General features: G+C 44.4%; 1 protein-coding gene across 1 annotated transcript in view; it reads left to right on the top strand.

The window, feature by feature from the left end:
- Positions 1–14,213, top strand: part of TRPM1 (transient receptor potential cation channel subfamily M member 1) — an 83,434-nt gene that overhangs the window by 25,231 nt on the left and 43,990 nt on the right. The window contains exons 10-14 of the mRNA XM_089906676.1: positions 4,345–4,518; positions 5,612–5,746; positions 6,496–6,546; positions 9,367–9,507; positions 10,392–10,421. Of these exons, the coding sequence (XP_089762802.1) occupies positions 4,345–4,518; positions 5,612–5,746; positions 6,496–6,546; positions 9,367–9,507; positions 10,392–10,421 (531 nt within the window). The remainder of the gene's footprint in view (positions 1–4,344; positions 4,519–5,611; positions 5,747–6,495; positions 6,547–9,366; positions 9,508–10,391; positions 10,422–14,213) is intronic.

The raw sequence follows: 14,213 nt of genomic DNA, 5'->3' as shown, positions 1-14,213 counted from the left end.
CTAATATAATTCTCATTTAAGACATGCATATTTTTTCTTTTTTAAAAAATTGAAGTATAGTTGATTTACAATGTGTTAGTTTCAGGTGTACAGCACATGTATAATTCAGTTATTATGTATATAATCATTTTCAGATTCTTATCCATTAAAGCTTATTATAAGATATTGAATCTCGTTCCCTGTGCTATACAGTAGGTCCTCATTGTTTATATTTTTTAATTGAGATATAATTGACGTATGATGTATTAGTTTCAGGTGTACAAAGTAAAGATTCGATATTTGTATAAATTATGAAATGATCATTACAATAAGTCTAGTGAACATCCATCACCACACACAGTTACAGTGTTTTCTCTTGTAATAAGAACTTTTAAGATCTACTCTCTTAGCACCTTTCAAATACACAATACAGTATTATTAGCTGTAGTCACCATGCTGTACATTGCATCCCAAGACATTTATTGTATAACTGGGTGTTTGTATCTTTTCACCATCTTCATCCACTTCACCCACCCCCACCCCGCATACTAGGTCTTTATGTTGATTCTAAAAATGGAGAAACCAGAAGACTTTACTGTGATTCTGTACAGATTGTTCACTGCTGAACCTAACATTATGGCTGAACTCAAAGAGAAAGAAAGGTAGCCCTGGGTCAATCACCTGGGCCACACAAAGGAAAATACAACAAGCATCAAGGTTTCTACAGTCCATCCATTGTTTAAAATTATGGGACCTTTGAGTTTCCTTCATATTTGGACCATGACTTATTTGAATAGCTAGATGTTTGCTTTCCCTTGCATTTCCAAATTGATTCTCTTTTTTCTTCATAGCATATGCCTCACATCATTAAGACAATCTATTCTTTTAATTATTACTGTCCACTGAGTGCAATTCCCTTTCTTCTTGTAGAATCTTTCAAAGCCTCGTGTTTCTCTGGATGCTCTCAAAGTTTGCTGTGCAGCTGACCACATCAGGCACCCCTGCAGTGTGTTGTCAGACAGGCTCATTTCTTCCCACATTCCATGTCTTCCTCTCTCTCAGATTTCTTTTTCATTTCGCTGCAGTAGATCTTCAAGTAATTTTTTTCATGAACATGTGTGGGAAGATAACCATTCTCTGTCTTTACACGTCTGAAAACACTCTGCCACACACCAGGCTCATGGTTGCCATGTGATCCTCCTCCAATTAAGATGAACCACTGTCTTCTCTCAGATGTAGTTTGAGGTCTGCTCTTTATCTTCAGTGTTTAGAAATTTCACAAGGACATGTGTTCTATTTCAAACAAATGAGAATGAAATGTACAGAGACAGCAAACTCAAGGACTCATATGGCCACTCATGTGCCATTCATTCTGCTTGGCTGTCAGAGGCCCCTTTGTGATAAAGACCCAAATCTTTCCCCAGCTCTGTGAAATTTTCTTCTACCGCTTCTTTGAGTATTTCAGCCTTCATTTTCTCTCTTTCTCTTCCTCTGGAATTCTTATAAGTTAAGCAAATGTTGGTCCCCTTGGGCTGATCCTCCATTTTATCATTTCTGTCTCTCTATCATTTTGCTGTAGGTTTTTGGAAATCACAACTTTTTCCTTAGCATTTTTTTGTGCTATTTTTTTAAATGTAGGCAATCCTATTTTTTTTTTTTTTTTTTTTTTGCGGTATGCAGGCCTCTCACTGTTGTGGCCTCTCCCCTTGCGGAGCACAGGCTCCGGACGCGCAGGCTCAGCGGCCATGGCTCACGGGCCCAGCCACTCCGCGGCATGTGGGATCTTCCTGGACCAGAGCACGAACCCGTGTCCCCTGCATCGGCAGGCGGACTCTCAACCACTGCGCCACCAGGGAAGCCCAGGCAATCCTATTTTTGATGTCTGAGAAAGCTTTCTTGTTTTCTGATGGTTCCATTTTCATGTCAGCCTGTTTTCATCTCATGAATGCAATATCTGAGGATACAAATTGTATTTTTTTAAAGTCCTCTCCTGTTCCCTGAATTATCTCTATTTTCCCCCTGGTCAGCTGTTCCCATTGTTCATTTTGTCCTTTTCTGTTGCAGATCCTTGCTTGCCTATCCCCATTTCAGAGTGAGGGATGGGACTGAATAATTAGTATAAGGAGCCTATTTTACAAATAGGTTTTTCTCCTCACTGGGAGGACTGACCAAGAGTTCCCCATTTAGGAGGGGGTTGTCTACTGAACAGCTTTTCTTTGCTCTCTGCAGATTGGAGCAGGCTGGTGTGGCGCTGGACCTCCCTATGCAGACCCTGCCTTTTTTTTTTTTTTAACATCTTTATTAGAGTATAATTGTTTTACAATGGTGTGTTAGCTTCTGCTTTATAACAAAGTGAATCAGCTATACGTATACATATATCCCCATATCGCCTCCCTCTTGCATCTCCCTCCCACCCTCCCTGTCCCACCCCTCTAGGTGGTCACAAAGCACCGAGCTGATCTCCCTGAGCCATGAGGCTGCTTCCCACTAGCTATCTATTTTATACTTGGTAGTGTATATATGTCCATGCCACTCTCTCACTTCGTCCCAGCTTACCCTTCCCCCTCCCCATGTCCTCAAGTCCATTCTCTACATCTGCATCTTTATTCCTGTCCTGCCCCTAGGTTCTTCATAATCTTTTTTTCTTTTTTTATAGATTCCATATATATGGTTAGCATATGGTATTTGTTTTTCTCTTTCTGATTTACTTCACTCTGTATGACAGACTCTAGGTCCATCCACTTCACTACAAATAATTCAGTTTCATTTCTTTTTATGGCTGAGTAATATTCCATTGCATACATGTGCCACATCTTCTTTATCCATTCATCTGTCGATGGACACTTAGGTTGCTTCCATGTCCTGGCTATTGTAAATAGAGCTGCAGTGAACATTGTGGTACATGACTCTTTTTGAATTACGGTTTTCTCAGGGTATATGCCCAGTAGTGGGATTGCTGGGTCATATGGTTTTTAGTTTTTTAAGGAACCTCCATACTGTTCTCCAAATTGGCTGTATCAATTTACATTCCCACCAACAGTGCAAGGACCCGCCCAGTTCTTCAACAGACATTCTTCCAGGTTCTGCCTGGGGTGAAGCCCAGGACTAGAGTTGCTCTGCATCCACCCACTGGGGAGGGGGCGTGACATATGAGAGGGGATGGGTGGTCTCCTGCTCTGTAGACAGTCCTTTACTAATCACCATGCTTTCTACCCACCATTAACTCTCCCTCTTTGGAAATCTGGTCCCACCTCCACTATTACCCCCACATTACTCATCCTGGGCTTCAGCTGCCTCACCACAGCTTTAACTACCCAACAGCATTTCCAGAAACATCTTAATGGCTCTGGTCTGCCTCTTCTCCCTGAAATGAATTTTTCTTTTCCATAGTCCTCTGTTTCCTGCTGTCATTTCCATGGGAAGAGAGGGAAAGCAGGAAACACGAGATCAAGACCACAACCCGGAACCAAAAGTCCTTCTTTGTCTCCCCCACAATCAAGTATACAGTCTCTCAGGTCTTCCTTTAATAGTTGAAGTTCTCCATCAACTATGTGCCTATGACTCTGTAGTCTTTCTAGAATTCTTTTTTTTTTTTTATTTTTTTTTATTTTTGGCTGCGTTGGGTCTTCACTGCTGCGCATGGGCTTTCTCTCGTCGTGGCGAGCGGGGGCTACTCTTCGTTGTGTTGTGCGGGCTTCTCATTGCAGTGGCTTCTCTTTGATGCAGAGCACGGGCTCTAGGCGCACAGGCTTCAGTAGTTGTGGCACCCAGGCTCAGTAGTTGTGTCTCACAGGCTTAGTCGCTCCGTGGCATGTGGGATCTTCCCGGACCAGGGCTCAAACCCATGTCCCCTGCATTGGCAGGTGGGTTCTTAACCACTGCACCACCAGGGAAGCCCTGACCCCTTCACAATTGTCTTCTCTGGTCTTCATCAGCTGTCACAGACACTTCTCTTTGGCGCCTTTAAACTTACCTCTCAGCACCCTTTCCTAGCACCCTTTCCTTTGGGCAAAAACACGCTCAGTCAAAACTTCAGCCACTTTAAGTACATGAGTGCACTTCGTCAAGCATATAAGTAACAGACGGTCACGAAATCAGGAGCCTCTCCATCAGGCAGCCAGGCCTGCAACAGCTGAGTGTGTGTGCGTGTGTGTAGTCACAAATATGTGTGCCTGCGTGCATGTCTGTGCATGGGTGCTCATGTTTGCACAAGTGTGTGTGCATGTGTATCTGTGTGTGCACCAGTATGTGGGTGCATGTGTGTGTGAGCGTGTGCATGCAGAGGGGAGGGGCGGTCTGTGCACTTGTCCTGGGACATGGGTCGGCTTTAATCCCTTTCCCAACTCTGCCTGCTGTGGACTGCAGCCCCTGGGAAGCCTGGCCCCCCCAACGGATAGCAAGGTCATGGAGAAGGAGAAGAAGCCACCCACAGCGACCACCAAGGGGGGCAGAGGAAAAGGAAAAGGCAAGAAGAAAGGGAAGGTGAAAGAGGAGGTGGAGGAAGAAACTGACCCCCGAAAGCTCGAGCTGCTGAACTGGGTACGTGGGACGTGTCTGCTCCCATTTCCCAGGCTCCTGGGGACCTTGGAGCCAGTCACCCTCCTCCAGGGAAGGGGCAGTTCTTGCTGCCTCTGCCGCAGCCCCACCCGGGGCCCCGAGCCCAGGAGGCAGTGATGAAGCATTGATGGGACAGTGTCAGTATTTCAAGTGGCTGGCAGGATGTCACAAATGCCAAACGGTCCTGCTTTGGGGGAGAATGAAGTCACTCACAGGGGAGGCCCTGGCCACCTTGCCCACCAGTGCCTTTCTCCACCTGCAGACATTTGGATGTTTGTTGCGTGGAAACACGGGAAACAAATCAATAGTGAATAAATGCAGCTCGGGGACAAAAGATGGAGCCTGTGATAGGGATGCATGGGTAACTGCAGTTGGCTGGGCTGGGAGGCTGAGACACGCACCACCTGTGGTTCTGGCCTTGCTGCTGTCAGGACACAGCAAGACAGGGCGCTGGGCCTCTGCGGTGTCCTGTGAATGGCATCATCGCGGTCACTCACCCTGGTGACCCGCGGCATGCCCACAGGGGGTAGTTCTCAGTCAAGGAAACATTCTCTCCAGCAAAACCTCACGTTACATTGAGCGCTGCAGGTTCCACCATTGTTGAAGGGTAGAGACACAAATGATAACTAATAGTAGATAAAATGTTACAGTCTACCACCTCAGAAAAACATGGTATATGGAGATCCGAGCTTGGAGACTCAAGCACTGATTGCAGTTTTATTTTGAATTTCTTTCTCATGTTTACATTACAAGAAAAGCTAATCAACTCTATTTTAATTTTTTTAAAAAACCTGATAACTAGAGAGCAGCACCAGTTTGGCTGTCATTTTGAACATTTTTCACTTTGTATTAAATGTATCCATCTGTGATGCTTTGATAGGACGCCTAGGGACAAACTGAGAAGGAAGGAGGGGGCAATGGGGCATGTTTACTCAGGACAAAAGGTAAAGAGAGCCTTGTTCAGGATGCTCTGGGTCTGGGGGCCTGAAGAGGCTTTCCGAGAGCTTCCAGGGTCCCCTGCCCAGTGTCCCTGTCCCTCCTGAGGCACTCACGCCCCTCTCCTGGGCTCACACAGGTGAACGCTCTGGAGCAGGCCATGTTGGACGCGCTGGTCTTAGACCGAGTGGACTTTGTGAAGCTCCTGATTGAAAATGGAGTCAACATGCAGCATTTTCTCACCATCCCGAGGCTGGAAGAGCTTTATAACACCGTGAGTGGTCCAGAAGGAGGGAGGGCGGAGGGGAGCTAGCCCTGGGGATGCAAGAATGCGCTTGGAGGAGCATCCTCATCAGTACACGGCTTCAGCGGGAGGCCCATCATTTAAGGACCACTGCTCTCACCTGACACGCGGGCCTGGCGGATGGTCCCATCTTCACCCACCGCCACCATGCTAGCCAGCACCCCTGTCTGTAGCATTAACTCAGGGGTGGTGCACGAGGACAAGTTTATACAAAGAAAGAGTCCAGCCCCCGGAGTCATTAGCAGAGTGAAAAGATCCCGGGGTGAGCAGTCATTTGTTCCTGGGGACTCCCACGTTTTATGAGGCTTCGGTGAAAAATGGAAAACTGAGTTTGCACAGCAAGGAGCTCCTGATATTAGAATGAAAGCGTTTGGATGAAATCCTCTTGGCTTGTATTATTACCATGTGAATTTTGAGAATGTACATTTCCTTCCCCATTCTAAAATTTTAAGTAGCACAAGTGGTCCTGGGTTGTTGCTTGCTGAAGCTTGATGAACTGTTAAGAAAATATAGTACATCCTAAGATGCTCTTTAAAATAATTCAATAAAAGGTATTTAACATATTTTTGAACATGTGGGATACTTCTTACCCATGACCAGTCCTAGTTCTGTCTTGTAAAAGGCACAGGACTTCATTAATTCTATAAAGTAGAGTTGGATTTTACTCCAAAAGTTGAACAGAAAAACATATTTAATATGGCTGAATGTTTCTCTTTCAGAGACTGGGTCCACCAAACACACTTCATTTGCTGGTGAGGGATGTAAAAAAGGTCAGTCTGCTCTTTCATAGTCCTTTACCTGGTGACGTCTTTTAATGAGACATTTTTTTTTAACATCTTTATTGGAGTATAATAGCTTTACAATGGTGTGTTAGTTTCTGCTTTATAACAAAGGGAATCAGCTATACATATACATATGTTCCCATATCTCTTCCCTCTTGCGTCTCCCTCCCTCCCACCCTCCCTATCCCACCCCTCTAGGTGGTCACAAAGCACCGAGCTGATCTCCCTGTGCTATGCGGCTGCTTCCCACTAGCTATCTATTTTACATTTGGTAGTTTATATATGTCCATGCCACTCCCTCACTTTGTCACAGCTTACCCTCCCCCCTCCCCGTGTCCTCAAGTCCATTCTCTAGTAGGTCTGACTGTGTCTTAATGAGACATTTTTTAAAGCAATTTTTAAAATTTCCAAATGTGTTGTCATCTTATGGGAGGCATAAGAAGTCATGAATTCCTCTCTCCATGAAAAGAGTTTACTTTTTAAAAATGTCATCTTCTTTAAATGAAATGTTCATCCCACACACAATGGGCTCGCGCTGAATGACTGTTTGACGGTGGGTTGGCCCCCTCACCAAGGCAGGAGCTCCAGCCAAGGGGTGGGCTCCTCACTGCTGCCCAGAGCCCCCACGCTCCGCGTGTTTCAGATCTGCCCCTCACCCCTTCACGGTGCCTCTTTCCAGAAGTCCCAGCAGGATGGGCCTCATGTCATTCTGTATGTCCTGTGCAGCAGTTCTTGGTTCTTTCTGTTTCCTCTTTAGTAAGTGATAGATGCTTTCCCCCATCCCCAGCGCTGCTAATGCCTTAGAGTCTGCCTTCTTGTAGGATCCCGTCCACTCCCTGTTCTGTCCTGGTGTTTCTTAGGTCCTATCACCACAGGCTGGAGGGTCAGACCAGGTTAACACAGCGCAATTCATTTGGCCAGAATGCAGTCCCTGGCATGCAGAGTGCAGGACATGTACTCATGTTCTGAGCAGAAGGAAGTAACGCAAAGGAGAGAAGAGGGCCTTCAGCCAGAGTCCCAGATAGGCTGGTCAGACCTCATACAAATATCTAATTCTGCTAATGTGAGAATTTGGCTTTTACTATGCACACTCATTGGATCAGAGCAGAATCAGTGGATCTGGAAACCAAGAGAGACCAGTGAGTGCCCTTGTTTCCCACTTACACAGATTTCTTAGATTCAGAAGCACTAACATTCAAAAGCCACAGCTACTCAAGTGTAGACCCAACCACGTCTCTCCTAAGTGGCTTCCATCCTCCTCCTCCCACCCTCCCCAGACACAGGCCGCCCCCACTTAAAAGCCTCCGTGTCTCATGAAATTCAAGCTCCTGCTAAGAAACTTGCACCCACTGGGCCTAACACATACCCACCACACGTGTTCTGTCCCAGGGCCGAGCCCGTCTCACATCTGCAGTGCTCTCCCCCGTTGGCCCCTGCAGCCCCTGTTCTGCCCACTCCTACCTCCACAGGAAGCCCTTTCTCACCCTCCCACCTGGCCACCCTAGCAGAGTGGGGGCCTGAACATGCTGCTGCATCGGGACTGCGGGTGGCTTGGCCCTTTTCCCCCAAAACAGCAAGCTCCCCAAGGCAGGGCTGTATCTCCTTATCCCCTCATATGGAATCCCCGACTTGGTCAAGGATCATGGTAGGGGCTGAACAGACTTGCAATGGCTGAGTGAAGGATTCAGTCCTCATGTACAGGGAGGACATTTGGAAGGCGTAGCCTCCATGGGACGGACCCCAGGTTTCTACCATCATTTCAGCCATAGGAAATTAACCAAGCAGGAAACAGCACATAGCAAAACATCCTTATAATGGACCAGTCAGCTCTGCCTCCTGGATAAGCCAACTGCCCTCTGGCGTCAATGACCGACTTACAGATGCATGGATGCCCCTCTGCCCTCCTCCCCTCCACCCACACGCTACCTTTATCTCAACACAGCCTCTTCCATTCTGCTGCAGGACTCTGCCCCTTCACCAACTCCCGGGCACATCAGATAGTTTGCAGTGTTTGTGTTCTTACTGAAATCTGAGGAGTCCCCCAGAAAGTCACAGGGCACCATGTGAAGATTTCCCTAGAAAGTTCCCGGCCCCAGGGATATTCTCTCCGCCCACTGTCTTCCACAGAGTCCTCCTGCCTGCCACGCTGCTCATTCCCTCCTTCTGCAGAAAATCTGGACGCCAGCCCCCCGAAACTGGATTCTCCCCTGCAAGCAGCTGTCAAAGCACCTTCTCAACAAAATGAATCTGCTCTTTGCACCAGCTACACCATCTTTCCTTTATGTATTTTTTCCTTAATCAATATTTTTTTATCAAAGCATAGTTGATTTACAATGTTGTGTTAATTTCTGCTGTACAGCATGATTCAGTTATACATTTATATACATTTTTAATATTCTTTTTTATGGAAGCGTAGTTTATAATGTTGGGTTAATTCCTGCTGTACAGCAAAGTGATTCAATTATACATATATACATTCTTTATATATATATTCTTTTCTTTCCCTTATGTTTAAATGCACATTACAGGCCATTCTGTCCGAGCTCACGGACAAGCCCAGGCCTCTCCCCTCCAACCTCACGTACTTCTAATTCTTCTCATTGGGAAGTCTAACCCATTTTCTGGAACATGGTTTACCCCCTTATCCCCCACAATCCTATGGAAACAGACTGAAGATTGTTTAATGCCCCGTTGGTACCACTAACTTTCACGTCGTAGGCAGGAATGACCATCATGCCGAGGTGTTGCCGAAGTCCACGCTGTGGGTCCCTTCTCGCAGGGCCTGAGACACAGCTTCTTTTCTTACAGGGCAACCTTCCACCCGATTACCACATCAGCCTCATAGACATTGGGCTCGTGCTGGAGTACCTCATGGGGGGCGCCTACCGCTGCAACTACACAAGGAAGGGCTTCCGGACCCTTTACAACAACCTGTTTGGACCCAAGAGGGTAGGACTCAGCGAACACGTGGTGTTCTGTGGTTCCCAGAATCACATGTGGTTCCTTGCTAGCCTTTCTAATAACTCAGCCGCTTCAAAGCCGAGCTCATCACCCCATCCCCCAGCAAACCTGCCCGTCCTCCTGCAGTGGCTCTCGGTGGGAGGTCTCAGCATGCCTCCAGACGCCCAGGCTTCACCACGCACCTTCCTCCCTCAGCTTGTGGGGCCGCACAGCCCAGCACTTGCCCCTGCCCCATCCTTTGTTCGCAATAGCCTTCTTCCCAGGCTCCCTTGTCTCTGCCCTCTCCCATCCATCCTACCGCTGGACCCGCCCCAGTTCTCCAAAACGAGGGACCCAACAGTGCACTCCCTGCTCAAAAATTCCTGAGGATCCCCAGCGCCTGACGAAGCACTGTCAAGCTCATGATCACAGCATCTAAGACTCTCCCCAGCCGTCCCCACCCTGTTGTGGGCAACCATGTACCACTGCCAGAATCAAACTCTACTACTGTGTCTGCGGCATCTTCCCCCATCAAAACCCCACGTGTGCCGCAAGCCCAATTCACGTGTGAGATCTTCCATGAAGCCCTCGCCTCGCCCGCACTCAGAGCTCCATAGCTCTGTGTCTCCTCTGTGGGTGAACTTCTCTGGTTCTACCTGGGATGTGGGTCCCATGTCTGCACATCTCTCTCCTCACCTGACCTGGGCTGACAGAAGCAGAGGTTCCATATTAAAGCATTTCCTTTCCTTGGGTTTGTCCTTAATTGTTAATGATACCAAGTACTTTTTAATCTATTAGTATTGCTACTAAAGATATTACTAATGTACAACCCCCAGTATCATAACATCAGTTATCTGATTCCATTCATTTTTTTCTCCCCTTTCATTATGCAGCCTAAAGCTCTCAAACTTCTGGGAATGGAAGTAAGTAGGACTTGTTTCCAATGGCTTTATGATATTGTGGTCAAGTATATGGAGCCCTCTTCGTTTTGTATTTAACATAAAATTGCACAAGTTTGTTTTCCATGAATAAATCCACTACACCACACACCAAAATTTACTTGGATGATTTAGTCAAATTATGTAAAAAAAGATCACAGACATGTTTTAAAAGGTAAAAGCCACCCAATTCATTTTTATCAAAATCAAGAACAAGTCAAGCACGTCCATTATTGTTGGCATCATTAACCCCACTGGTTTTTAAAAGTGTTCTGGGAATTTTACCATGTGAAAAAATAAATAAAGGAAGGATACTTTAAAAAGGGGGAAAATTATCATCGGCAAAAAAATTTGGCTTCTAGAAAACCCAGACACATTGACAAAGTTTCCTCATAATAGGACAAAAGTATCTAGAAATAACCTTAACAAGGAAACTCAAGAACAAAGCACTAGGACTTCGCTGGTGGTGCAGTGGTTAAGAATCCTCCTGCCAATGCAGGGGACATGGGTTTGAGCCCTGGTCCAGGAAGATCCCACATGCGGTGGAGCAACTAAGCCACAACTACTGAGCCTGTGCTCTAGAGCCCACAAGCCACAACTACTGAAGCCCGCGCACCTAGAGCCCGTGCTCTGCAACAAGAGAGGCCACCGCAATGAGAAGCCTGTGCACCTCAATGAAGACCCAACACAGCCAGAAAAATTAATTAATTAATTTTAAAAAAGCACTAGACATGAAAATATATAAATGAGTGAAAGAAATATCATAACACAGAATATTAAGACTGTCTATTGTAAAGACTCTTCTCAAATTCATGAGTCAAATAGCATCCCAGTTTCTGTATGGATACAGGGTAGGTTTTGATTCTGTGTTCACAGTTGACACCGACCTTCAGCATAGCTAGAAGGGTTATGATATGCAGCTTTCCGTAAGTCCATGCTCTCTTAGGTTGGTTGCATCATGTTGGCTTTATCTGTTGGGTGAAGGTTTGGTGGAACTCTCCTGTAAAATAGCCTGGTCCCAGTCCTGTGTTTTAGGGGCATATTTTTCACTGTCTTTATAATAATTTTCATAACATGAGTTCATGGAGCTTTTCTATTTTCTAGAGTCAGCTTTGGTCAATTATATTTTCCTAGCAAACAATTTACTTCTAGACTTGCAAGTACTTTGGTATAATCCTTTACATAGTATTCTAAATTTTTCAATATCTTTAGTTGTGTGCCATTTCTTGTTCCAATTTTTTTATATTTATATCTTCTCCCTTTTATTCTTAACCATACTTGCCTTCAGATTTGATTGGTATTTTTGCTTTATTAAGCAACTTTCTTTTTTCTGTTTTCTATTTTATTAATATCTTTTATTTGTATTCATTCCTTCCATATACTTTATATGGAGTTACTGTATTATTTTTATTGACTCCATTTGAAAGTGAAGTTTGCCCATTTTCTTTTTTAAAAAATTTTTATTTTAATTAATTAGTTTAAAGGAATCAATCTATATTGACAGATTGTCAAGGCACTGGGATAGATGGGGGATGATTATTTGGGAGTGTATGAGAAAGAGGCCCTTCCCATGGGACTCCAAACTATACCATATTTATAGCGTTCACGTCATTTTTTTTTTTTTGGCCATGCCATGTGGAATGTGGGATCTTAGTTTCCCAACCAGGGATGGAACCTGTGCCCCCTGAAGTGGGAGCGTGAAGTCTTAACCACTGGACTGCCAGAGAAGTCCCTGCCTATTTTCAATCTTTCCTGTATGCCAATAAATGCATAAAGAGTATAAATTTTTTCTCTGAGCATTGTTTTCATGGTATCCCACAGGTTTGGGTAAGTAGAACTTTCATTGCAATTCATTTCTAAACAGTTTATACTTTCCTCATTAATCCACAAGTTATTTATAAGTGTATTTAAAATTTTCCAGATACAGAATTTTGTTATTGTTGTTATCCTACTCTTGTTGATTTTTAATTTTATTCTTTGAGTGTATACTACATGATTTCTGATATCTGGAATTTGTTGATATAGAAAATCTCAAAAGAATTAGGGAATAATGCCAGGTGGAATTTTGTTAATGATTCATGTGTGTTAGAAACAAATGTGTACTCCCAGCTTGTTGGGTACAATACATATACGTCTTTGTCAGATCAAACTTGGTAATGTTATTATTCAATTTGCTTCTATCTGTACTAATTTTTTCAAGTTGATTTCTAAGTGAGGGGTGTTTAGAGGTTCTTACTGTGATTGTGGATGGGTCAATTTCTTTTTAACTTCCAGTTCATATCTTTTGTTATTTTATCGGGTTGTTTCTTTTTCTTGTTGCTTTGTGGCTATTCTTGCATTTTAGGGAAATTAATCCCTTGTTGGTTATATTCTTTCTCTAGCAATCTTAAAATTACTTTAACAGAATTTGCATACAACTAGTATTTTAATAATACAATGTGTTATTGAAAGATAGGCTTAAAAGTGTTTCTGTTTTATAGCATTTCATTAGTCCTTAGTGGATTTTTATTTGACTGGATATATTCTTGAAAATAAAAGCTATGTTTATTTTTTAATTTCCATAATGTCAATTTTTAACCTATGTAGACCAACCTTCCTAAATGACCGAAACTGTAGTTTTACTGGGACAAATTAGAAAATTTGAACAAAAACACTTTTTAAATTAATTTATTTATTTATTTATTTTTGGCTGTATTGGGTGTTCGTTGCTGGGCACGGGCTTTCTCTAGTTGAGGCGAGCGGGGCCTACTCTTCGTTGCGGTGTGCGGGCTTCTCATTGCGGTGGCTTCTCTTGCTGTGGAGCATGGGCTCTAGGTGCATGGGCTTCAGTAGTTGTGGCACACGGGCTTAGTTGCTCTGTGGCATGTGGGATCTTCCTGGCCCAGGGATTGAACCCGTGTCCCCTGCATTGGCAGGCAGATTCTTAACTAATGTGCCACCAGGAAAGTCCCTGAACAAAAACATTTCAATCTAAGGCAAGATACAATAGTTTCAATTAAAATGTCGGACAACTCATTATAAGGTTATAAAACTTGGGTTAGTCATGAACAACATGTGATAGGAATTGGAGAGCCAGTCACCCCCCTCACCCCCACCCTGCCCAGCCATTCCAGCTGTGTGTATGTGGGCAAATTATTTAGACTTTGGGTCACAACTTCCTCATCTGATGGAATGGAAGACATTCACAACCTCTCAGAGTCAGTATAAGAATAAAAGTGGATCATTGACAAGAAAGCTGTTTGCAAAAGAGCAAATACCCATTTCTGTTATTCTACTGGGTACTGAAGCCCTAGCCTGGAATAGTCTGAGCCCCATATATTTCCATGACCCTCCATAAAGTTCAAAATAAAGCTATTACTTCATATATTTTTTAAAAAAAGAAGAATCTGCCTGCCAATGCAGGGGACACGGGTTCGAGCCCTGGGCCAGGAAGATCCCACATGCCGTGGAACAACTAAGCCCGGGCACCACAACTACTGAAGCTTGTGGGCCTAGAGCCCCTGCTCCACAGGAAGAGAAGCCACTACAATGAAAAGCCTGCTCACAGCAACTAGAGAAAGTGTGCAGCAACAAAGACCCAACACAGCCAAAAAGAAATTAATTAATTATAATTTTAAAAAATGGAACGCTTGCTTCCTTAAACCATTAGTAGGGAAACAAGACATTTTTCTCCATCCCCTTTTACATTTTTCCTATTAATCTCCGGTTCAGCGGTATCTGGCAAACGAATGTTGGTGCTTGAAGACTCCCCTGAGGAAATAAGCTACAGGCTTTATC

This window comes from Delphinapterus leucas, chromosome 2 (assembly GCF_059928025.1).
Source record: "Delphinapterus leucas isolate spDelLeu-1000000601 "Yukka" chromosome 2, BTC_Dleu_Yukka2, whole genome shotgun sequence".
Lineage (NCBI taxonomy): Eukaryota > Metazoa > Chordata > Mammalia > Artiodactyla > Monodontidae > Delphinapterus > Delphinapterus leucas.
This window is presented reverse-complemented; position numbering and strand designations above follow the sequence as displayed.